Source organism: Lampetra fluviatilis, chromosome 2 (assembly GCF_964198595.1).
Source record: "Lampetra fluviatilis chromosome 2, kcLamFluv1.1, whole genome shotgun sequence".
Taxonomy (NCBI): domain Eukaryota; kingdom Metazoa; phylum Chordata; class Hyperoartia; order Petromyzontiformes; family Petromyzontidae; genus Lampetra; species Lampetra fluviatilis.
In genome coordinates, this window is record NC_136276.1 from 7,095,252 (window position 1) to 7,120,056 (window position 24,805).

General features: G+C 43.6%; 1 protein-coding gene across 3 annotated transcripts; it reads left to right on the plus strand.

The window, feature by feature from the left end:
* Nucleotides 1-1,150: 1,150 nt before the first annotated feature.
* On the plus strand, nt 1,151-20,783 carry SMARCC2 (SWI/SNF related BAF chromatin remodeling complex subunit C2). 3 transcript variants are annotated; one of them, XM_078867404.1, is made up of 28 exons: nt 1,151-1,247; nt 6,398-6,708; nt 8,202-8,321; nt 8,802-8,887; nt 9,034-9,115; nt 9,213-9,305; nt 9,471-9,540; nt 9,973-10,042; nt 10,819-10,894; nt 10,994-11,125; nt 11,315-11,427; nt 11,958-12,079; nt 12,220-12,257; nt 12,422-12,552; nt 12,715-12,786; nt 12,938-13,051; nt 13,200-13,353; nt 13,941-14,060; nt 14,305-14,367; nt 14,532-14,799; nt 15,582-15,785; nt 15,956-16,017; nt 16,723-16,843; nt 16,949-17,106; nt 17,217-17,351; nt 18,492-18,876; nt 19,275-19,427; nt 20,125-20,783. In XM_078867404.1, the coding sequence occupies exons 2-28, from the start codon at nt 6,562-6,564 to the stop codon at nt 20,196-20,198; spliced, it is 3,363 nt and encodes a 1,120-aa protein (XP_078723530.1). In that variant the 5' UTR covers nt 1,151-1,247; nt 6,398-6,561; the 3' UTR covers nt 20,199-20,783. The 3 variants fall into 3 exon arrangements, with proteins under 3 accessions (XP_078723530.1, XP_078723539.1, XP_078723522.1); XM_078867413.1 differs by having other exon boundaries at nt 15,582-15,743; nt 20,122-20,783; XM_078867396.1 differs by having other exon boundaries at nt 1,152-1,247; nt 20,122-20,783.
* The last annotated feature ends 4,022 nt before the right edge of the window (nt 20,784-24,805 follow it).

The window sequence follows — 24,805 nt, forward strand, 5'->3', positions numbered from 1 at the left end:
CGTGCCACGGTTGAATCTTGTGCTTAAAACTGCGCAAATAGCAGATGAAATACTCAAGGACACCAGTAAAGCCGTACTGCGTAGGAGTCATAGTAATATTTAGATCTTTGTCATTCTTGATTTGAAGCTTTCGTGACTGCAGGAATCCATACTCTTTGGTTCTTTCGGTAAAGTCACGTAGGTAGAAAATAATAATAGATCACGACGTTTCGATCGCCACAAGCAATCGTCTCCCACCTGAAGACGATTTGTCATTCCCCTTTTGGATGAAGGCCATCACGCCGTTGACCATACTTTACCACATTGGACAGCTCTTCATAGGAGAATTGCGCCACCCACTGACATTAAAGTCGTAAAACACCGTGTGCCATCCTGCTTGCAATACATTTGAACACAAGCTTTTTTATAAGTTGTCAACCTTCCTGAAAAACTAAATTCCAATGGGTTTGTTTTGTCCGAATTCGTCCTACGAACTTAACCAAAGAACACAACATCACTGTGTGCTCCAGTACTGTATATCGACAACACAAATGGATGTGTCTATACATTGACCTCTAGACTGACTTTTGGCTGCTCTGGCAAGCAGTTTTTTTTTTAAACAAAGCCCTCTATAGATTAACTGCCGAACCAGACCCCAGTGTGCGCAGCCCCTTGAGCGTTTCGAGCGCAAACCCATCCAGTCTATAAATTATTCAGCGGCGCTCGGAGCATCTCGGTACAACCACAGCGTGAGCGCATGACAAACGAATCCAAATCGAGAGGGGCCAAGCCACGCGTTTTCGCGCACTGTTCGTGATGAGAAACCTGCGCGCGTGGTACGAACTGAATTGTCCTCGCCACCACCACTGGCATGTGCGTACAACCACGAGATTATTTTTTTTCAGTTTCAGCCAGTGTAGCATCCCGCAGGGCAAAGCCCTCCCCCCTCCCCACCGTTGGAATGCTTGGAACCCGAAGCTCCCCACCTCCACCACCTCCTCCTCTTCGGCCTCCAGTCCCCGTCCCCTCCTCTGCCCTCCCCCCTCCTCTCCCGTTCAACCCAGCACCCGCTTGACCTCGCCCGAAGGAGAGCTTCGCATATATGCGCCGTGCCCGGCGTGAGCCTCCCCCCCACCCCTTACCGGACATTCCCACTCCAATCGCCAACCACCACGAGGGAGCTGCTGCTTGACCCATTACCTCTTCTGCTTCTGGACGCGCTCGGAGTGTGGCCAGGGGCCAGGGAGTCGGCCAAGCTCCTGATTCCTGTGAGCACGGGTTGAGGGAGAATCGACTGCTGCTGCTTCTGTGCCACTTGTGCTGTTGCTGGATTGTGTTTTCGCTCGTCCGTTTGCTCACGCCACTCGATATCACCCTGGCTTGCTGGTTGGTGTATTGTGAATTCTGCTGCATCAGCCTTCAGTGCTCGCGCGTGTCCTATCCCTGCTGGCGGTGCTGCTGCTGAAGCGAGTGCTGCTACTGCAGCCAGCGATTCTCGCTGACGCAGCGAGTCTTGCTGAAGCCAGGAGTATAATGAAGGCGCTAAGGTGGTTGAAGGGCTGCTGCTGAGGTCGGTGAACTGCCCTTAATAGACAGCCAGCAACGGTGTGTATTTTAAGCCATTGTTCTCTGGGGTGGGTTCGGAATGCAGGAGTGGACCTGAAGCCACGGTTTGTTTTGCTTGCGTTTTATTGCTGATGGTGGTGCCTACTTCTGAAAATGAAGTGTCCACTTACATCAGCGGGATGTGATACAGAAAGCCGGTGTTTAATATCTCGCTCGCTTGTCGCTGCCAGCGTTGTTTGCTGGTGAACCGAGCGCAGTGACGCTAAAAGCCAGCCGCGCTCTCTCTCTCTGCCCCTCCATCTATCTCACCTTGCATCTCTCTCCAACGCTCGCTATTATTATTATTGTTGGTGCCAATTTCCATTTGTGCTGCTGGTGCCTTGTACAGTCCGGCGCCTGTTGTGTAAGTGGCTAGCTGCCCAGCTGGCTGGCTGACCAGCTGGCTGGCCAAGTGGCTGGAGGGGGTGGTGGTCGGGAGTGGCTGCTGCTTGGATGGGGGGGTGGAATGACGATTTGGACGGCTGGCTCCATGGCTTAGTGACTGGCTTTATGTCGTGCATACAGTGAGTAATCTTTACAACCAGGTAAGTGATAGTTGATGACTGCTGGGTGCCTCTTTTTCAACTGAGATCTGACCGGATCTCGTTTGGATGGATATATTTAGCTGTCTGTGAATGTGTACGCTGACTGAGTTTATTCATCTTTGCTGTCTTTGTCTACCTGCCGATGTGTGTATGCGTGGGATTATTTGTATGTCCTTATCCGTCAATGGATATGTGCACATATATGTGTCCGTTTATATGTATATGCACAGTCGGGGTATGTAAACAACACGTATGTGCAAACACAATTTAAATTTTAGGTTTTCTACAGCCTTGATTACAATTTCAACTTCATTCTAGTATCACTGTGTGTGTGTGACTTTGTCACCAGTTGTTGCTTAAGTTGGCCGACGTCCACCCACGCCGTCTCGAAAGGCCACAAAGGCATAGAACGAATTTGGGGAATAGGAATGTAACAAGATTGTAAATGTTATCAAACAATGCCGCTTGCTGCCGCTGTGCAATCTGCTGCCGCTGTGCAATCTGCTGCTGCCCAATCCCTCTCCTGCTGCTATACAAACCACCTAGTCGTCTGTGATCTACATCAAACAATTTGTAATTTATCCTGAACTGTGGGCATGAAATCTGTCCTCAGTGGTAACATTTACCGTCAGTTTACATTCCCATTCCTGTCGTTTTCCTTTTGTGGTCGATGGAGACCGGGACAGCGACTTTAATAACTGGCGACAAAGTTGACAGTTTCATAAAGTTGAAATATTAACACGTACATCTTGTATGCACTGTCAGTGTATCTCTATGAATATGCACACAGTGTGCAAAGGTCTTTGCATATGTGCATCCTACATATACAATTTATAGATATGCCACTGATTTCGAATGGCACTGGTCTCAACAGGTGATTGATTGCTTTATATCTTTATCGAGTTAAAAGGTTTAATACGTGTATTGATATTTGTGAGATACATGTACAGGCTTGGAAATAAAAGGTATATAGGTTTATCCGTTTTCGATACCCCACTGATTTATAATGATCGTCTTCCTTCGTTGAAGGTTTTAAACAAACTATATACCGTCTGTATTGTTAAAGTGCGGGAGGTGAGTGCTAAAATACGTAATACGTGTTTTGAGATGTGTGAGAGACATGTAGGGGCTTGATTAAAATGTTGATTTCTCTGTAAGTTCTATTAAAGTATTTTAGTGGTTCACCTGGTATATACATTCCTTTTAATAATCCACTGCTAGTTGAAAGTTGCCCCCCCCCAACCCACGTCGTTCGACCATACTTCACCACATGATGTATATATACATACACGTGTGTATGTCGTCATGTCGAGCATAGGCATCATGTATGTAATACGTGGTCCTTTACATGGCTTGATCCGTACACTGCTGGATAAGGCTGCACCCACACTTTCTAGGACATGGCTGTTGTAGTGTGGCCATACTTCCCCACATATAACGCATATAAAAATGCACATAGTCACATGGTCATGTACAGCATATGTATCATAATGTATGTAGTAGGAGTAATCATAGTGTGCATTTCTCTACATGCCTTTATCCACCCACTGGGCCTTATCTAGCTTGTGTGTCGCTTTGGACATCTCCTTCTCCTTGTAGCAGTGAATTCGACTTTCAAAATCCCGTTTAAATGTAGAGCTTCGTTTAATGTTGGGGTTATCCTCCATCGAGATTTCCATAAATACTTAAACAAACATTTGAACGCCTTTCACTTTTCATTGTTTAGGGGGTGTTGCTGTATTTCAACAAAATCAGTTTCTTCCACTGCTCGTTGTTGAACCGAGTCATTGTTAGTTAGATAAGTCCTCGCCATGGTACTCGAGCAACTTCGTCAAAACCAATTTGTTTGACCAGCCCAACAAATTCACGTGGAATTTATGGCACTGTCTTTACAAACCTCCCCCACCACTCCAACTCGTTGACACACTCAGGCCAGATTTACTTTCACACACCACTCATGTTTACCGAGTGGTGTGTTGCCACGACACCCCAATATTCTCGATAGAACGATAGAACTTCCTGATATTGTAGTCACACCAAAACTCCCTGATTGTTGGCTTATTTTCACCGTTTTAGTAATCAGCTGGCCCATGGTCGTGGCAATTACACATCGGTTCATCGTCGGGTGTAATAACGACGTCGTGATTCGTGGCAAAAAAAGCCACCAACACGTACATTTCAGCCTAGGTTCACATGATGTCTAGGTGCATTAGCTAGGATTAGCAGTGCTTTGTGGTTCAGGTTGTTTCTGGCACAGTTAGGTAATCCTTCACAAAAAGGGCAAAACTACGATGCGAACCGATCCTGGAACAGAGCCATCGTCACACGAGCTGTTTTATTTGCTCGCCAAATGGCAGTGAGATTATTCTTGCAATAGCCACTCGGAAAGGGCCCTGGGGATTATCTGCATGGTAGGCATCTACCCCTCGGCGTTGCCACCAAGCAGAACAGTCAGCCGATCATTTAGCAGCTTTGAACCATGAAACGTAGACTTTACCGAAAGAACCAAGAAGATGAATCCCTGCAGTCACGAAAGCTTTAAATCGAAATCTGTATTTTATTCTTTGCAGATGTAAACCGGGTTCGTCAATCTGGATTTGAAGTTTTCGTGACTGCAGGGATCCATACTCTTTGGTTCTTTCGGTAAAGTCACGTAGGTATAAAATAAAATTAATTAAATCACGACGTTTCCGGCGCAACACAAGCGTCCATCATTAGGTGGGACAAAAAAACAATAGCCCACTTCAGCAATTGTTTCTTGCTGTGGTTGTCCCACCTGATGACGGACGCTTGTGTTGCGCCCGAAACGTCGTGATTTAATTTATTTTATACCTACGTGACTTTACCGAAAGAACCAAAGAGTACGGTTTCGTCAACATTGAACACTTGCTGGGGAGAGTAGCCCACCTTGTGCCATGATAGATTTACATTGTGGCGGGCACTGTCTTGTTCTGTCGCCTCCAAAGTCAGCAATTGGCAGCCTCGCCAATCATGTTTTAGGTCATGCAGGTTGGAACAACGCATAAACTGTTGCAACAAACCACGGCTTGCTGAAAAAGCTGAGATAGTTGAACCCTCACCATACTCCTGAAATATCGATTTGGCGTTTTCTTGTATCGCCACCAAACGTACGATCCGGACGCTGAACAAACTCTCCATATTGTCCATCACCTCATCTGCTGCCTCTCGTCATATTCTAGCAGCACTCAACGGGGCCACACTTCGGGCACCTCCTCCTATTGTACGAGCCTCAGCTCACATTGTTCTCACATTCGCAGCAGCTAAGCCAAGTGCATAGCCGGTATCCAGGGCGCGTTTTCTCACATCAAACCGCGTGAACACATCCGTTATCGCCTCTAAATTAATGAGAGGCTGGGGGTGGTTGTTTTCCCTAACCTCCTTCAATGGAGAGGCAACACACAACATATATCGTCACTTTGCTCGTCGTCTTTGCACTCACGTTCTGCTGTTTTTTCCTGGATTTTTATGTTGTGCGTAGTAACTTTAAGATGTTTTCTTGTTCATGTGTTTTGTTTGTTGCGGTTGCACCCGATTCAAGAGCCGCATGGCTCACAGGGCTATACCTAATAAATACACTGAAACTAAACTGAAACGGGTAAATTGTATCCGGTAAATCACCCAACGTTTCGAAACGACGTTGGAGTGAATACAAAAATCGCATTACTTTCTGTTGGCGACGTTGCAACGGAGAAACAACGCAATTAGGAGCAACGTCAGTATATCAGAATATTGATTTATACTGGAGCAATACCATACCATGTCAACCCATACGGTTTACAGGCATTCTTGTACATGGAAATTGAGTTTTCAGGTCCATACGGTCAACATCCGTTTCAATTCGGACAAACAAAATGTATTTGTTTCTTTGTTTGTGTTTCTGCCTTGTGATGGGACTTTGTCGGACGAACGTTGAGATGTATAAGGGGCACGGGGTGACCAATAAGGTCTGCATTGGTCTGTAATAAGTCAGGCCACTGATCAAGGGGTTTGACAGGTATGTAGTGGTGAGTGTACTAGTGGTGATTGTCTATTTCTTTGTTTCTCCCTTGTGATGGGACTTTGTGTGATGAATGTTGAGATTTATAAGGGCTACGGGCTGACCAATGAGGTCTGCATTGGTCTGGAATCAGTCCGGGCACTGAACAAGGGGTTTAACAGGCATGCAAATCCGATGAGCTATAAAGCTCTTCCCCTCCCCACAGCTATTCATGAGTCATATGCATATTACCCCCACCCCCTCCCCGCAGGATCATCATGATTATTATTACTACAACTACCACAAACACCACGAATTAAATCGCGACATAAACCTGGTGTTCGTGTTATAGTGGTGGTAGTAATAATAATAATTAGGGGCAACAGGCAGCAGGCGGCGCGGCGGGCACCTACGCGGGCAGCGCCGCGGGCAGCTATGAGGGTCCTCGGCGCGGCGAGACGCGCGGACAACATGGCGGCGCGCAAGAAGGACGGCGGTCCCAACGTGAAGTTCCTCGAGTCTACGGACACCGTGGCGCAGTTCGACAACGTTCGCCAGTGGCTGGGCAAGCACTACAAGAAGGTGAGACGCTGGGAGGGCTAGAGAGGAGGCGGCGGTGTGGGACCGAGACATGGCTACGGGACGAGGTGAACCCCCACCCCCCACCACCATCCCACACAATCGCCGACACAAGCCGCTGGGAGTGTGGTGCTGAGCGAAGCCTGCGCAAGGCCGCCCATTGTTCTCTATCGAGACGGTCGCGTTCATTTGGTTCGATTGGTTGTTGTTGATGTGCTCCGGTGTTGCGTTTAAGTCGGGCGGCGGGGAGTTTGAGGCGAGCGGCGCGAGGTTCGATGACGGCGGGGGATGCGTTGGGGGAGCTTTGTGAGCTCTGGGTGGTTGTGGGGATAAACGCGCGGGATCGTGTGGATGTGGTCTGTCTGGGTCGGGTTGTTGCGCGTACCCCCCCCCATCCTCGTTTGTGGCTGTGTTTTTAGGATTTGCTTTGGTTAATTGTATTGTAAGGTCAACTTTTATTTTGACGTTCTGCTCGTGTTATTGTTGCCTTTGTTGTGTTCAAGTTGTATCCGTCAGGAACAAAAGCGGCGGTGGATGATCGCTCTTTATTCGATGTATTGTTTTCATTTCGTTGTGTTTTTATTATTATCAATAATTTTTCTATGTAAATATGCAGTATCTCTTCGTTGTGCAGTAGTGGTGTTTATGCCTTGTGGCTGCAATATAACAAGCGAATGTGTGTGGAAGTTAAGCGACGGGAACATCTTTTCTGCTGTTGGATATTTATATAAATCTAAGTCGAGGTCGACACGGCCCTTTAATCATCTCTGGGTTGAGTACAATATAATCACTAGTTGGTAAAGATAATGTCAATATCGGCCGTGCTATGGAGAGGCATTCATAGGAACTTAAAATGTCCCCACGTCTGTTGTTAGTATGTGGACACTTTCACTTGCAAACACACTACACTGTATTTGCAGTATTAACGATGTTGTATATTCCAGTGTTTTAATTCCTGTTTAAAATTGTTTATCATGTACTGTATATATTGCGCAGGGCAGTAATATATAATACAGGGCAGTGATATATCTGTAAACACATGACAGGCCGCCTAATTATAACCTTTTTTTACTGTGACATTCAATTGTTGATCTAATTTGCCTTATAAATAACGGTTTGGAGTTGCATTTTTGAGTTCAAGCTCGGTAAGTGTCTTCCGATATCTTCTCATCAATTTTCCCAAATATTGTTTGAGCTTCTTGAGACCACCTTCATACAGATACTTTATAAATTAATATTGGAACTCTTATTTCTATCTAATTAGGTTCTAAAGTGAAAAATGTATATATCCAAAAACATGTTCAGGGAAAGGACACTATGGGAAAGCCTGGTTAAGCTCATCCATTAAATGCGATCACTGAATTATTGAAAGATTTTCACTGTCCGTTTACGTACACAAACTTAATTTTACTTTTATGATTTCTGGGATTGGTATTGTACAGTCACTTTTGGGGACAACATTGTACTGGATTGGTGGTGTGTGGTTCTGTGTGCAGTACATACAGGCAGAGCCTCCCACCAACAAATCTCTCGCTGGCCTGGTGATTCAGCTGCTGCAGTTTCAAGAGGAAGTTATGGGAAAGCATGTCAGCAATCCCCCTCTCACTCGGATTCCGGTGAGTCTTGCATCTACCGTGCCCTTTAATACTTATCAAGATACAAGGATGCCACTTACAAAGTAGTCTGACCAGAATTGTTAGCAGAGTCACAAGCAAATATAAATTAAGCATAGACATTACAATGTTCACGCATGAACTCCATCAAACGCATCTATTACTATCTCACAAGTGAAATGTGCAGTTTTATGTACAGTAGTATGAATTAGATACCTATTACATTATCTTACTGCAATAGATAGATGATGGCCTTCCCATGCCATGGTGGTCATGGGGGCTACTGACCATAGTTCACCATGTTGGTCAGTGTAGGTTGATAAAAAGGGAGCCCAAGACTAATTTAGATATCAATTGCCAATGATGTTAGCTTGGCTAGGATCAAACTCCAGTCACTGCAGCATGCTGACTAACACCACCGCTATTTACAAACTTTACATTTTAAGTAGTTTTGAAGATATTTGTTTGTGCTTTTTCTTGCAGATGAAGTGTTTCATGGATTTCAAAGCTGGAGGGTCTCTGTGTCAAATCTTGGCCGCTGTGTACAAATTTAAAAGTGACCAGGGATGGTAAGTACAATTGATATATTTACAAATTACAGTAAAGGACCTCATGGTTGGGTTGGTTTGGATACATTTTATAAGGAATTGCTTATGTTATGAAAGTTTGGTCTAGTGGTAAATTAATTTGCAAATTTGTTTACGTTTTTGTGCAGGAGGCGGTTTGATTTTCAAAATCCATCTCGCATGGACCGCAATGTAGAGATGTTCATGACCATCGAAAAACTGCTTGTACAGGTTTGTGTTTTTTACCCAACTGTTTTCACAACAAAGTTTGAACACTATCATATCTGTTTCTGATTTGTGGTTGATATGTTTTTTTCATCCCTTACAGAATAATTGCTTGTCTAGGCCAAATATCTACCTCCATCCTGATATTGATCACAAGCTGGCTAGCAAACTGAAGGATATAGTGAAACGACACCAGGTATGTTTGATGTATACATCATCCTTAACATTCATTCAGATGTTGACCTTTTATTATTGAAATATTTACCAAGTAAATTTTAGTTTTTTTGTAGATGATAGATGATGCACAAGTTTTGTTTGAGTAAGTTGCTAAAGTCGGGTGTCGATGTGTACCTTGCCACAGGGATCGCTAACGGATGACAAATCAAATGCTTCCCACGTGGTCTTTCCTCTTCCAGCCAACCACGATGAAGGTATACAATTATGGAATTTGCAAAAGCATGTTTATTTTCATAGTTTTACTTGTGCATGTTATTCCCTTCATGGTGGGAATTATCTGGTACATCTTCTTGGTTCTTTCGGTAAAGTCACGTAGAATGGAAATAATAAAATAATAAAAATAAAACATAAAATAATTCTCACGACGTTTCGGCCACAACGCAAGCAGCCGTCCTCAGGTGAAGAACAGGTCTGTCAGAAAGACAGACGGCTGCTTGCGTTGTGGCCGAAACGTCGTGAGAATTATTTTATGTTTTATTTTTATTATTTGATTATTTCCATTCTACGTGACTTTACCGAAAGAACCAAGAAGATGAATCCCTGCAGTCACGAAAGCTTTAAATCGAAATTTATCTGGTACATCTTATCAAAAGCATTATGATCACTTGAATGCCTTGATCTTGCAGATGAGTGGGTGCGACCTGTAATGAAAAAGGATCGCCAAATGCTCCTCCACTGGGGCTTCTATCCTGACAGGTAATTCAGACTGTTTTTACATTTGTAAACATGTGCTTGCAGTTTCATACCCATTCATTAAAATGTTAAGAGTGCATGACTTTGCTGAAATGCTGAAACATAAAGCATGGTAAAGCATGCGTATCATCCACCTACCATTGCTCTGGATGAAGTGCAGGGTAGATCATATTGATTTGTGAAACTTTCAAACCTGCGGGAATATCAGGCCACACGATGGCAGTACAGTATGCGGATTTTTGAATCCATCTGCATTGGTTTCCTCCCAAACACAAAATATTCCTTAAAATGGAAGCAGCAATGTATCAAGAAGTCGATATAAATAATATCTCTGCACTTTCAGTACAGATATTTTGTAAATCGGAATGGCTTTTCCCATTCATTGAAGAGTAAAAAATTATGGAAGTGTTTCGGACAGTCATTCGACCTCCTAACCTAAACATATACATGTATCACTTTTCACAATACAAAATAATAAAGAACAAATATAAAAACTATTGAATAATAATTTAGTTAAAACAAAAATAACCTTTTCAGGGAACTCACAAAAAGATCTGCATGTCGGGATACCGTGACACTGTTGCGGATAGATGATGTAGCCTCCTAGGTGGTTCTTGTTTGATGTCATGGTGCGTTGCCATGTAAAATTTCGTGAACACAGACATTCGATTTCGTTCATCGAAACGTGTCCATAGTTTGTCAATTTTGTTCACGTGAAATTTTGTAAACTAAACGTTCGTAAATCGAGAGTTAACCTGCACATGTATTTTTTTTCACAGCTATGACACATGGCTGATGGCTAATGAGGTTGACGCTGAAGTAGAGGACATGCCCCCACGGAATGGACCCTGGAAGGTGGGAAAATGTTCTCTGTTAGGGGCAATGGTTCCTAAATACGTTAAAAAAAATTCTTTGAGATGGTTATTAACGCTGCTTTGTGTTGCTAACTTCCAGGTGCACGTCAAATGGATCTTGGACACAGACACGTTTAATGAGTGGATGAATGAGGAGGATTACGAAGTGGATGACTCTAGGAATACTGTCAGTACCAGGAAAAAAATTTCTGCCAAGACTCTTGGTGATGAGGTGAGGCTTAGATGATAATAACATGCTTCATAGTATTATAAGAAGAAACCTAACAATAAATATAAAATTGTGCATCTTTTATGGTGACATTGTTAAAATGTGCATAATATTTAATTCTATTTGAGGACGAGTTTTGCCCTTTGGGTTTATTCAATAGAGAATAACGGTTGTATTTTGTTTGTCTCTCAGGCCAACAGCCCTGAGTCGGACCGGAGGGAGAGAAGAGGCAGCAGCATGAAAAAGCGCAAACGCTCGCCATCTCCACCACCTGTAGACACCAAGAAAAAGAACATCAAGAAAGGGTTTGTCTAACCAGCATGCTTTTCATCTTTCATATTCCTGGTGCTGTGCAATATTTTAAAGTTGCATACATTTCTGCTGATAAAATCGGCATTATTAAAGCTTTCCAATATGGATTGAAAGCTCTGATGTATCAGCTGTATCTATCTATCCCATAACATGCTCACAATAATCTTGTGAAGATCTGATGTAAATATAATAAAGTTGTATTGCTACTAAGGACTTAGCCTTTAGAAAAAGGCCAATAGATCACAGGGTTGCCCAAAACTTTGCAATTAAAGAGCAGTGAAAAATGGTTAATCCTCTCCAGCCAAGGCAATGACATCACACGCCACTGGCCACGCCTCCCTTCCAGTTCATGTCATTACATGTGACGGCATCTTGTGCAGCGTGGAAGATAATGTTCTTATTGCTCGTTAAAGGATTCTGAGGATAAATGCATGTTTCGGAGCATTAAAGAATCTATGCAATGCATGATTTTTCTTGTTTGATGTTGCTTTGCTTGTTTTGCGTTTTTTTTCCTGCCGTATAGGCCGGCTACTCCGTCAGGTAAGAAGAGGGGTCAGCGAGAGGAGGACCAAGAGGACTCCAGTCGTGATGGAGACAACTCGTCGCAGGCGGCAAGTGTGGAAGAGAACAAGCCTCCCAAGACTGGTGAGAGAACACTCTGAAGAGCATCATGTTTAGAGAGCAACATATCCTGGCTTTCTGGTATTTATTACGTGCACAAATAGCATTGATTTCCCTGCTGCTAACCATAATTGGCTACATGTATTGCTTGTTTTCGTTTGCAGAAGAACAGACTGATAAAACAGTGGAGTCTATAACCAAGGTAAGGTGTACACTTTAATTGAACTATACTTTCGCAATGGTTCATTTGTAAATAGCCAGGGCCATTTTCATTACAATATGTAATATTTGTCTAATCTCTGTATCAACAGTCTAAAAAAATTACAAAACAATTTCTGATGTTGTGGCTGTAATGGTTGCGTGAAGGAGGGCGGCGAGACTGTTGTGGGACCCAAGCCTGATCAGGCAAAGAACCCCGACCAGTTGGAGGACAACGTAACTGACCAGATGCACCACATTGTTGTGCCCAGCTACGCTGCCTGGTTCGACTACAACAGGTGATCCAGCGAAACTGCGACACAAACCTTATAATGTGGGGCATGAAACGCAGTTGCACAAATGTAGCTTGCCCATTACGTGCCATTTTTATATGCCCCCTAGTACAGATGTTGATTGCAAATGTATGTCATTACATGGCTCTGTTTTTCATGTTCCTTCAGCATTCATGCTATCGAACGACGTGCCCTACCCGAGTTCTTCAATGGGAAAAACAAGTCCAAAACTCCAGAAGTGTAAGCGGCAATTCACAAATTGTTTTACGCGTGATGTAAATGTGCTTATTTACTTTTTACATTCATTGGATGAAACTTTAATGAGTAATATGTACGAGCGAGTCAAGTGGAGGTCCCTTATTGAATGACTTTACTTGTGGTGTGTGGACAGGTACCTGGCATACCGTAACTTCATGATCGACACGTATCGGCTGAATCCCCAAGAGTACTTGACCAGCACCGCCTGCCGTCGCAACCTTGCTGGGGACGTCTGTGCTATCATGAGGTGAGTATCACAAGTGATCACATATCTATATAAACCTAAATTATGCTCCTTAGTTAGAAATTTAAATAACCTTTGTAGAATCATGTAAAATTTCCCGTATGGTTTAATCTTGAATGTTTATTCTTATTTTGTGGGTTTTAAATTGCAGAGCCCATGCATTCCTCGAGCAATGGGGCCTCATAAACTACCAGGTGGACACTGATAGCCGACCAGCAGCCATGGGACCGCCACCGACTTCTCACTTCCACGTGCTGGTGGACACCCCCTCCGGCCTGGTGCCCCTCCAACCAAAAACCACTCCGGTACGCACTGTGTAGGGAGTAGAGCGAAACACCACAAACACTGCGACCTGAGTTCGATTCCCAGCCACAGCCAGTATATCAGTGGCGAGTGGTATCTGAACAGGTCCTGTCCCCTCCCCCCACCTCACTGACCAGCGTGGTGAAGTATTTTCAAACAGCTTCCATGACCGACATGGTGGTGGGGTGGTCTTCATCCAGTAGTGGATTCATAAATTGCTGTTGCCCCCATTTTTCAGCTCCAAATGGTGAAACAACGTGCTTCTAATTACAAATGTTCATTCTGTTATACTTTTTTTGCAAAGGCAGTGGATGTAATGACTGCTTTGGTTTCACATGAAGCATTGCTTCTAATTTTTACAGTTTATTGTCATAATGATACTAAGCTTTATAGTAAATCCATCATTGGAATGCATTATTTGAAATCTTAATGTCTGAATTTTGTAATAATATCTATTGGGATTGGAACAAAGTTCACTTAAAACATCTGCTCACCTGTCTGCCTCGAGGGTAGCATTTCTTAACTTACTCTACTTGAATACTTCAGATGATGCTGTACTCACTGGTATCGGTGTCTGGTGGGTTGTTAGGTGGCGTCCGTGCAACCCACCCCAAACAACTCGGACAAAGCGAAGGAGAAGACGGGAGAACTACAAAACTTTGGACTGCGGTCAGACATGTATGCCAAAAAGGATGGCACATCTGCTAAGGTAACAAGCGCAAGGGTTGGCTGTTTTACAGCTGCCACCAGGGTATTGTGAAACTGATTCTGGGCTACCTATTTAACCAGGGAACTATGAGATGTTGCTACAATATTGGATAATTAGAAAATATTGTGAATGTACGACTGCTAACTTTGCCTAAAACAAATACTTGTACGCTTGTAAGGTACAGTGAATTTGAACAGTTTCAATTGTTTCTAACTGTTGTGTTTTGTGTTTACATTTTTGGCAGTCAAAGATAGCTGGTTCTGGTGCCAGAGACTGGACTGACCAGGAAACTCTATTGTTACTTGAAGTGAGTAAAATGTGTCCAAAAGTTGTATTGTACTTAAAATGTATAACTGCATAAAGAATTCCTCATTTGCTCGTCCTTTTTACGATAACATAAAGCCATATTGGAGCTGCATCTGCTTTTGGGGCCTTTAATCATTCGCGTTTTTCGGCGTGTTTCTGCGGCAGGGCCTGGAGATGTTCAAGGATGACTGGAACAAAGTGTCGGAGCACGTGGGCAGCCGCACGCAGGACGAGTGCATTCTGCACTTCCTGCGGCTGCCCATCGAGGACCCTTACTTGGAGGAGGGTGTGGGCTCTCTGAGCTCATTAGGACCACTCGCTTACCAGCCCGTTCCGTTCAGCCAGGTTGGCAACCCCGTCATGAGCACCGTGGCATTCCTCGCGTCCGTCGTGGACCCACGCGTCGCCACCGCCGCAGCGAAGGCCGCCCTGGGTAAGTTGGGTCCGCTGGGAAGGTTGGGTCACAGAAGGGGGGGGGCTTAAATGTTTGGCAGTTGGACAGAAACTTGGAAAATATAAATGAAGTTTTTTTGTTGTTGATATTAGAGGTATTTCTGTACAGGTTTATCCATGACGCAGTGTAGAAGGCCGTTGTATATGGAAAGCTAGAACCACTGGGGTGAGAAGTATTGTGGAAGATCAAGTCAATGGGCACATTTTTTATAGTCTACCGGAGTGTGCGACACAGTTAAGTTTGTGCAAAAACGTTGATTAAAAAGACTTAAAAAGAAACTGTTGTGTTAAATGTTTAGATATGTCTATTTTTGACATGTTATATCACTAGCCAAAACAGATGATAATTACATTTATTGCATGGAAATGCCATCTCCTTTTAAGTATTTCCCCCCCCCCCCATGGGATAATTCCTGGGAAAAACACTTATTGTGCTGCTGATATGCTGGAGGAATTGAGATATGGACCACGCAGCTTTGCGGTCAGCGGTCAAATGGCCTGGAACTGACTGCCGCTACATGTTCGACACTCTTTCCAGACATCTAATGAGTTCAGTAGAAAGTACAAGAGAGAACTGTTTAATAGAGCTTTCAATATGAATATTGCGCACTCGTGATCACCTAGGTTTATAAGAGTTGCGCGTTTATAAATGTACTTACTGTGGCGCTTATGTCACCTGATTGCCCAGCGTGAGCGTCATGGCAAGTGTGCATAAAGGGGAACGTTCGGCTTACCTGGTGCACTTGATTGTGTGCTTTGCAGATGAGTTCCAGAAGATGAAGGAGGAGGTGCCCTCGGCCCTGGTGGAGACGCACGTGAAGAAAGTGGAGGAGGCAGCAAAGTCGTCCGGCAAGGCCGACCCCTCGTTCGGGTTGGAGAGCAGTGGCATAGCGGGCACGGCCCCCGACCAGCAGGAGAAGACTGGTACGCGTGTTGCTGCGTGCGTGCTGGAGGAAGCCAAACGGGGTTTTTAACTTTAACTTATGCATTTCACACGATTGATAGTATGGCATTTGTAAAGGATGTCTTTGTGTTTTTTTACCTCCCTGTTTTGTAATCTTCATGATTATGAGATAGACATTTGGTTGTCGTGTGCGAAGGTTAGAGACTTATTATTCCCCGTTGTGTGCGTGCAGAGGAGCCCGCCGAGGAGCCTAAAGCTGACAGCCAGATAAGTGATGAAAAGAAAGATGATAAGGTGAGATTGGGATGTCGATTAAATGCATCTTTTAATCATGCTGGTTGGTGGTGCAATCCAGCTTTGTAATGTGAGACGAGGTGTAGGATGTTTAACACCAAATTAAAGTGACATAAAATACATCATTTTATCATTGACCTTATTTTGTTCTGATAGCTATAGAATTGGCCTTTCGGTTCATATTAGAGTGTTAAAGGTAAATGTTATAATTACAGCACTTTCTAGGTTAAAATGTATTGTAACCTTAAACAGAAAGTGAACTGTAATCTTTGGTTCTTTCAGTAAAGTCACGTAGATAGTCGTGGGTTTTTTGTTTTTATTTTGAATTTTAATTTAGTATCTACGTGACTTTGCCGAAAACAACCAAAGAATATGAATTCCTGCAGTCACGAAAGTTTTAAGTTAAAAAGAAAGTGAACTGGTCTCGAGAAGTTTATGGTTTAATTGAGCAGCTTGCATATTTAATGATATTTTGCTTCCGAACTGTCCATATTTTAGTTCATATTATTGCAAATTGTCAAAAGCGGAGTATATGTAAGGTTAATTTAAAATTATAAAATAATCCGTATTACCACATCCCGTTGGGTTTAAGCGGGCTGGGAGCGCACCAAATTACTTTATCATCATTATACCCACTGACAAAAATATTTAAGCGTTTAAAATGCTGGATAAATGTTACCATTTTGAATGTCATCTCCTGTACAGGAGGAAAAGGCAGCAGAGGGTGCCGAGGAAGGTCCTAAGGAAAAGGCAGCGGAGGGGGAGAAGAAAGCGGAGGATGGTGTCATGGAGTGGGAAAACCAGAACAAGGAGGACAAGAGCAAAGGTGAGCGAGAGAACGCGGTAGTTCTGGGGTTTTTTCAGGTTGGCCAGTTTTGTCCCTACACTTGTCGCCCGACCAAGTGTCACAACTCATGCAATTGCTCCACAGAAAGTGAAAAGGACGCAGAAGAGAAAGAGAATGAGACTGCCATTGAGAAGGAGAAGGCTGAGAATGGAGAAAAGAAGAAAATGGAGCGCGATATCGGAGAAGGAAACCTTGCCACTGCTGCTGCTTCTGCACTCGCATCGGCTGCTGTTAAAGCCAAGGCACGGTTTAATTGTTTACACTTCTCCCGTGATTCTATTGGCATAAACGTATACCTCCATGCTGTCCGCGCCTCTCAGCTCGGTGCTCATGCATGCTTGTTTATTTGCAGCATCTAGCGGCTGTGGAAGAGCGGAAGATAAAGTCACTGGTGGCTCTGCTGGTGGAGACGCAAATGAAGAAACTTGAAATCAAGTTGAGGCACTTTGAAGAGCTTGAAAGCATTATGGATCGCGAGAGAGAAGCGGTGAGCAAAACGCACAAAGCCATCTTTTTGTAGTCTGCTTGAAACACCGTGGCAATTCCCTTACTACAATATTAACATTTTAAGCACATTATTGATTTCGAATTGCCCTGTAAATTTTGTAGGAGGAATCTCTAGTCTGAAATACATAAAAAGCAGTTCAATAGTATTTTTTTGTTATGTTTCTGATGTACACAGAAGTATTTTATCTGCTACCCTTATGCCTCTCCTAGACTGCTGACATCATATACAAATCAACCTTCTAAATCTGCTTTAGATGTGCAAAATCCTATCTTTCAATCCATCTTGCACGTTCTTACAAACTATTTCACTCATCACTTATCTGTACTTGATGACCGGTTATCACCCACTTTCAACTCGGGAGGGAGACGCATTGGGCCAAGTGCAGCTTTAATGAATACACATAACTTGGTCTCTTTAAAGTATGTTTATACAAGAACGAAATCCTCAATCTACAGTGCATTGTACCTAGAACAAAGAAATCACATGGTTATTATTAATTATCTGTTAATGCCTCACGCACCTGGAATCCCATTACCTCAAAAATGCCCTTGGTTAACTCTAGTATCTAAATCATTATTTGATACCCATGCTGTCAAATCTGTATAACTTTACTTGCAATTGTATTCGACAAACATCTTTGTCTGCTTACATACTTGTGCAAGAATCACCCTAATTCCATTTTATTCTAGAATTTGTTGTGTTCGTTACTGGGTATTTATTTGACTACATTTTGATATACATTTGTGTGCGGATTTAGATTAGTCTTTAACAGTTTTTGCTCTTCATTTTTATTTGGTTATTTTTGCTCTGTTTTGTTTGCTTCTTTGTTGTACTTTGTCTTTATCCTTTTGGTGAGCCAGATCACTCGTTAGTTCTCAGCTGGTTAAACAAAATAAACTTAACTTGAAAAGCATTTTAAGTCAACTGGGATATTAAGATAGTTGTCCGCAGTTGACAGAAGTTCACCTAGTAATTAGAGTGTATGGCTACACACATTGTTAGCCTCTTGATTGACAAATGTGAACAAAAGGTGTTCGAGTCGACGTGATTCGCACAAGTGCCCGTAACACCGTCTGTTGACGAGCATCTGCTAAAAACACTTTATTTCACTGATGGCAGCTGGAGTACCAGCGGCAGCAGCTCCTGGCCGACAGGCAGGCCTTCCACATGGAGCAGCTCAAGTATGCGGAGATGAGGGCCCGGCAGCATCACTTCCAGCAGATGCAGCATCAGCACCACCTCCCTCCTCCAGGCCCTGTAGCCGCCGCCCCACCGCAACCCATCCACCCGCCCCACGTGCAGCAGCCTTCACTGAGCAACCCTCCCAGCACGTCCAGTGCACAGCCTAGCCCGACCGTGCAGCCTGCCAACGCCAACGCTGCCGGAACCGTGCCAGCGGCACCGAGTGGGACTGCGGTCCTTGATGCCCAGCCGCAGCCTTCAGGAGCTCAGCAGCAAAATCTGCCACAGTCTGCAATAGCCCAATCGTCAACACCTGCACAAGGTAAATATTTAGCGGCTATGTTCTACATGCGTGCATTGAGTTGCCAAACATCCATGCAAATGCTGCCCATCTTGTAATGGTTATCACACTGGACTTACAATCCAGTGGTCATTGATTCAACCTCCCGGCACGACAGTTGAAACAATGGTCAAGTTTCCTAAATCGTGCCCCACCTTGGCCATCTCACATTATAAATGGGTACACATTCAATGAGCATATTGCGTGTGATTTGGTAGAGTGCGGGTATTGCCATTACTTTCAAAATATTGTGCTGTAGTGTAGTTTTTTATTGTATTTGTTACTGTATTGTGCAAATCTCTTGGACCAACAAGTTTCAACAAAGGTTCCCTGTGAGGCTTTGGCGCAGACTGAACTGATCGCGCCACTTTCATTCACAGCTGCTGCAGTAGAGCAGCAGTCATCGGCGGGAGCAGCCAGCTCCAGTGGTGCAGGATCGCCGTCCAATGGAGCTGTGTCCACAGGGACCCAGAATCCAGCCATGGGCCCCTCTGCTCAAGATGGCACCCCTACGGAGAGCAGCCCAGCACCAGGTACACACCTACATTGGTCGTTTGTCGTCAATGCAGGTACCAAGGCTTGCTACGGAGAGTGATGGTCGTGAATCTTTTTTTGAGCGCGTGCGTATGTGCTGCTGTGTGAGTTTGTGGGTATGTGTGATACGTATGAATATATAGATGTATATGCCTTTTGTGTATGAGTGTGTATATGTGTATGTTTGCACATTACTTGTATCTATTTTGGCTAAGGTTCAGTTTAATCCAGTCATGAGCTGGCCAAATATTTAGTTGGAACGGTACAATCAATAATGCCCTGGTGCAGAAATCTTTTGGTTTATACCGGGGATAGACTGTTACAGTTTATATTATGATCTATCTCATTAGTTTGTATGCATAATTACACTAGGTTGCTAATTGTTATCATCATGATATTTATCATGATGTTGGTGATCTCCGCCTACTTGAACTGCTCCATGTGGAATATTTGCCTGTCAGCCAGGAGCTGCTGGTACTCCAGCTACCATTGGTGGAACCACAACAGTTTGCCCTCACCCCCACATGGCATAATCCCTCTATTTTAATACAAATATTTATACCATGTTTGTAATAATAGTTTATAGTTCTGATGATGCGTTGTAGTCTGTCATGTTGGTCTACGGGTGTGTGACATGTGGAGTGTTGCGCAAAAGATGATGAAGACATTACAGGTAATTATTTTTGTTTTCAGTAGAGCAAGGAAATCCAGCTCCAAGTGAGGATGTGGCTACTCCACCAGCTGCTGCAGCGGCACCAGCACCGCAGTGACGTCACAAGCTCCCCCCTCCCTCTAGAGTTACTGGCTACTTATAGCTGTTGTGGGTTGGATGTTGTATTTTTTAGCTTGGTCTACACATTACCCACAATTCCTTCAAGATAATGTAAACTGGGTGCTTTATAACACACAGGCCATTAAAGCCCAGATTTCTACGGTTCCACGTTGGTTGCTTACCTTGATTCGGTGATGTATATAACCTTTCATATTCTGGTACCTCATAGCCTTAGTGAGTTTGTCAGCCATTGATATAGTGTGAGGTCCTTGCCTGCTTGATTATATATAAAGTAGTTGCCATAGACTTTAAATATTTTTCCCCGTCTGTAAAGTTAAAACATACTTGTTGATTTGAAGTTGTCAGATATTTGATACCAAGCATTAGTTATTTACAAATGTTTAAATTTCATTGTTTTTGGTACATTGAATATTTTGTTAAACGTCAGATGTAAAAACTGATGTATTAAACTGCTTGACATTTCGTTTAGTACATTCAGTATGTGGTTAATCGTGTTCTATTACATTTGAGTTTGCTGTAATGATGCACTCATATTAATAAATGTTTGCTTGACTTTTAGGGGTCCTGTTTATGCTTGTAATTTTGTACGTCAATAATTATAAAACATTCATGGCTCGAATACAGGATAATAGAGAATGATTATAGGTGACTGACAATTATCGTTTTCATCTGCAGCCAGTTAATGTTGCTGCCAATGGTAATCACTTAATCTACACCCTTCATCCATCATGATCAGCCATCATAGTTTGTCAACATTAGTCACTGTCTCATCTCCATTATTTTGCAATGTCATTTAGGCATCTTGACAGGTGCCTCATTGTGGGGTTTTTTTCCTGCAATGAAAAGTTAAATTCCATTCCAGTGTTCCTGATGCACAAGGGAAAATGAGTTTCCACCAAACTTAAATTTTCAGCTACAGATGTTAAATGAAGCACCGTGCGGTGTATTTTCACCGAATTATGGACAAGATGCATTCTCCCGTTGGGAATGTGTCTTTGTTGTGGCTTCATCCACAGATGCATTTGAATAATCGGAATTTTACAGATTTATCCCTGCGACCGCTACTCATGCCAACCACAACTGATACTCTTTCACTAAAAGACGAATCTCAGTATTTTCAAAATAAAAATGTTGAAATTGCGCAGTGTTAGATGCACGCATCAAATGCTCTATATTATCGTGTTGACTGCTGCAGTCCAGTGATTGTATCCAAGTAAAGCGCCCTCATTGGAAGCTCCCTTCAAGAGTTGTGTATATCCAAGCCGTCTCAAATGAGAACTCGGCACTTCAATGCATCGCGCATTGCCCATAAACGTCTTATATATTTTCCTTTTGAAGGCAGTGCTGTTTATGAATGTGAATTGTTATTTTTTTTATCCTTTATATTAAGTTCGCTTGCTTGCTTGCTTAGGACCGTGCAAATCTTTCGGTCGTTTTTTAACCCACTTCCCGTGATCCAATCGAGCTGACATTTTCCACACAGACTCGTTGTGCGTGACAATGTTCGTGAAAAATATTTTCCAAAATTTTACACTTCTTAGGACAAAAATATTATATTTAATTACCAATTGCTTAATGGTGCAATGCAATCATCTGACCCATAGGTGGCAGCCATCTCAAGCCAGAGGACGAGAGGACTCTAGCCGCCACGCATATAAAGGATTTATAGTGAAAAACTTTGTTTTTACGGGTTATACTTGTTATTATACTACTTTTACTGGTAGGAACCTCCTGGTTACACCAGCCCACAGGGGATTATTGTGTCCGTCGTGCAGGGAGGAGCTGGGTGGGGGGAGAGGGGCTGGGTGGGGGGGAGGGGAGGTGGGAGGGGTGGGGAGGGACTGGTCACCCCGTGGTGCCCTTATAAAACTCAACGTTTAACCTACTCACGCCGGCTTGTGCCCGCCCTCAGTCGGGCATATATGCGGAATACACCACGCCGCCGTTGACCCTGGCCATTGACCGAGCAACCCAACGTTCCTACCAGCTCCCTCCGCAGGAATGTGTTAACGCAGTTATCACCGCAGCACAGGGTGGTTCTGCTAAGTTGTCTCGAGTAAAGTATGTGCACCAGGGTAGACACTCACAAATGGCCTCTTTCTGCACATCTGCAAGTGTCAAGTCTGCTTGGCATAATTCCAAGATGGGAGCGACGAGGGTGGTGGTGACATGGAGAGGAAATTATTTGAGCGCAAAAAAAAACTGCCTTTCTTGCCCATGATGAACCTCCTGCTTGGGAGCTCTCACCAGAAAAATGATAATTGCTGTCAGCAGGCTGCAGCACAATGCTCTCAAGTAAATCCTCCGAGGTCTAATGGAAGCTAAAATTACCTGAGAGCACTTCCAGTTCACTGAATGGTATTTTTCAACGCTAGTCAAACAGGCCTGTGTCTCGATTTTAAAGTCCGAGCACCTTGCAGGCTCATCCCCTGCGCAATCTAGGCGAGCTCAGCAGTGGAGGGGGGGGGGTCTCATCGTTTAGCGTGGACGAGTCGTCCTGAAGTACAGGGTGGTCTTGGTGCAGAACTCGTACCATCTTATGACCCTCATGCTCTGCTTGGTTCATGCTAAAAAGAGCTTTTGTCACTTGACTTCCTATGATCTTTATGCATGTCGGGGCCATTGTGAACCTTTGTTTTCCATGTGCTCATGCACACGTATTGGTGTGGCGAGCAGCCTGATAAAACAGGAGCAAAGGGGCTTCTTGGAAGCCATCCTGTGATGGCTCTGATAATCAAGTCCTATAGAATCTTGCGAGATTTGCTTTTGGTGAAGAACTTTAGAAATTCTGTTTTACTATTTCTGGCTGTTAGGCGTTTTGAGTCTGTGCTAAGGGGCCGTCCATAAATGACGTCACGCGATTTTGGACGATTTTTGACCCCCCCCCCCCGACACACAGCGTCAGTCAGAACCCCCTCCCCTCAAACACGACGTCACAAAGCTCTGCCCCCCCCCCCCAAAAGAAAAATGCTTCAAATCGCTTTAAACTAGTCATTGTAGTGCGTATTTAATGTGGCGCTGCAATCTGATGTTGTAGAAGAAAACATTAAAAAGTCAATTTAATTAAGTAGAACGTGTCTATTCAAAGTTGCGCATTTTGATGTGATGTCACATTACTCAACCCCCCCCCCCCTAGGTGCGTGACGTAATTTATGGACGGCCCCGAAGCAATACTTTTTTTTAACGGAGCTGCAGGGTACTCTGGTCCCGATTAGCATGCTCGTAGAGTCATTCTTGCATTTTCCTCAGCTTCAGGAAGCATTTTGTGAAGGCATCTGTTGGGGTCATGTCCCAGGAACAATAAGTAAAGCCCTTGTGTTCATCTCTTGGCAAGGTAAATTTCACAGCAAAACACAGACGTGGGTTTGTGTAGCCTTATGCCTGGCAGACATCAAAAAGTTTTCAAGGACTGCTGCCCTGCCCGATCAAGGTGCAAAATGGTGGTTGGAGGCCACCTCTCGTCCTTTGATTAGACTGTGTACCCGTTTTACAACAGTATTGAAATGTAATGATTGCTTGAGTATGAATATATTTATCTTGAGATGTGTGCACATGAATGACTTATGCACATTAAGTTTATTCTCTTGTGACATCGACTGTGTAGGACACTTACAGTTCACCTCAATATTAAGGGCAATTGAAAAACCTGAGATGCAAGACATTGCGAGCTAGAGAGAGCACGTACAAGGCGCGTTTTTATCAGTACTGTAATATAACTGATGGTTATCAAGACCTACATCAAGTGGCAATCGCTGGTGGCGTTGCTAGTTAGGTTCAAATGCAATGTGGAGTACATGAAAGCATCGATTTACAAACTTGACCCTCTTGTCACCGTGACTAGGGTAATCACTCCGCTTCTGTATTCGGGAAAGCCTAAGCAACTTTTGTGAGGAACATCATGCATTGTTTTCCTGCGTAAACCCAATTAAATTCAAAGTCAACTTTCAGCAATGAGATGTTTGGCCAATATCTGTTACATATATATTTATCTATGGTAGGAAACTGGAAAACCCGGAGGAAATTCATACAGAAGGTGGATAACATTAAACCCAGTGGCTCCTGAGTGAAGTCAAACCCAGGCCATTCCTGCTTTAAACCCGTGCCACCATGCCTCACCACAAAAAGTTCCGATAAACTTCACACTTTAGAATCACCACACTGCCTCACTTGGAAGTCATTTAGGGAGAGTGGCAAGGCAAATGCTTCGTCCATTGTCACACGGGCTCAACATTTCTGCTTTTCATTTTTACGCGATTCTGAATGGTTTAGATTTATTCTCCATTTTTTAAAGGTGCGTAAAGTAATTTCTACTTTGTTACAGTTTAACTACATATTGAACTACAGAATGTGACAGGGGAAGGGGCTGACGAAACTATCGTCAGCAAAACTGAATACTATCAAGTTGTCTATACAAATGATGCTGCATAGCTTTTTTTCAATATAGAAATGTATTCTCAGGTGAGGTTGGTAGTGTGAATAGTTTATCTGTTGAAGTTCTTGAGCAGGTGACACAAGGGAGGAAAATGTTTTGACAGTCAGGTGGCAATGGCAGTGACATGGAAAGTTGCAAATTGAAATCCCAAA

Bases quoted from the DNA above. Each gene is read 5' to 3' on its own strand.
- SMARCC2 (XM_078867396.1), top strand. From the start codon at position 6,562: ATGAGGGTCCTCGGCGCGGCGAGACGCGCGGACAACATGGCGGCGCGC. The intron at 10,895-10,993 runs GTGGGAAAATGT...GCTAACTTCCAG, and splicing joins CACGGAATGGACCCTGGAAG to GTGCACGTCAAATGGATCTT. The intron at 19,428-20,121 runs GTACACACCTAC...TTTTGTTTTCAG, and splicing joins GGAGAGCAGCCCAGCACCAG to TAGAGCAAGGAAATCCAGCT.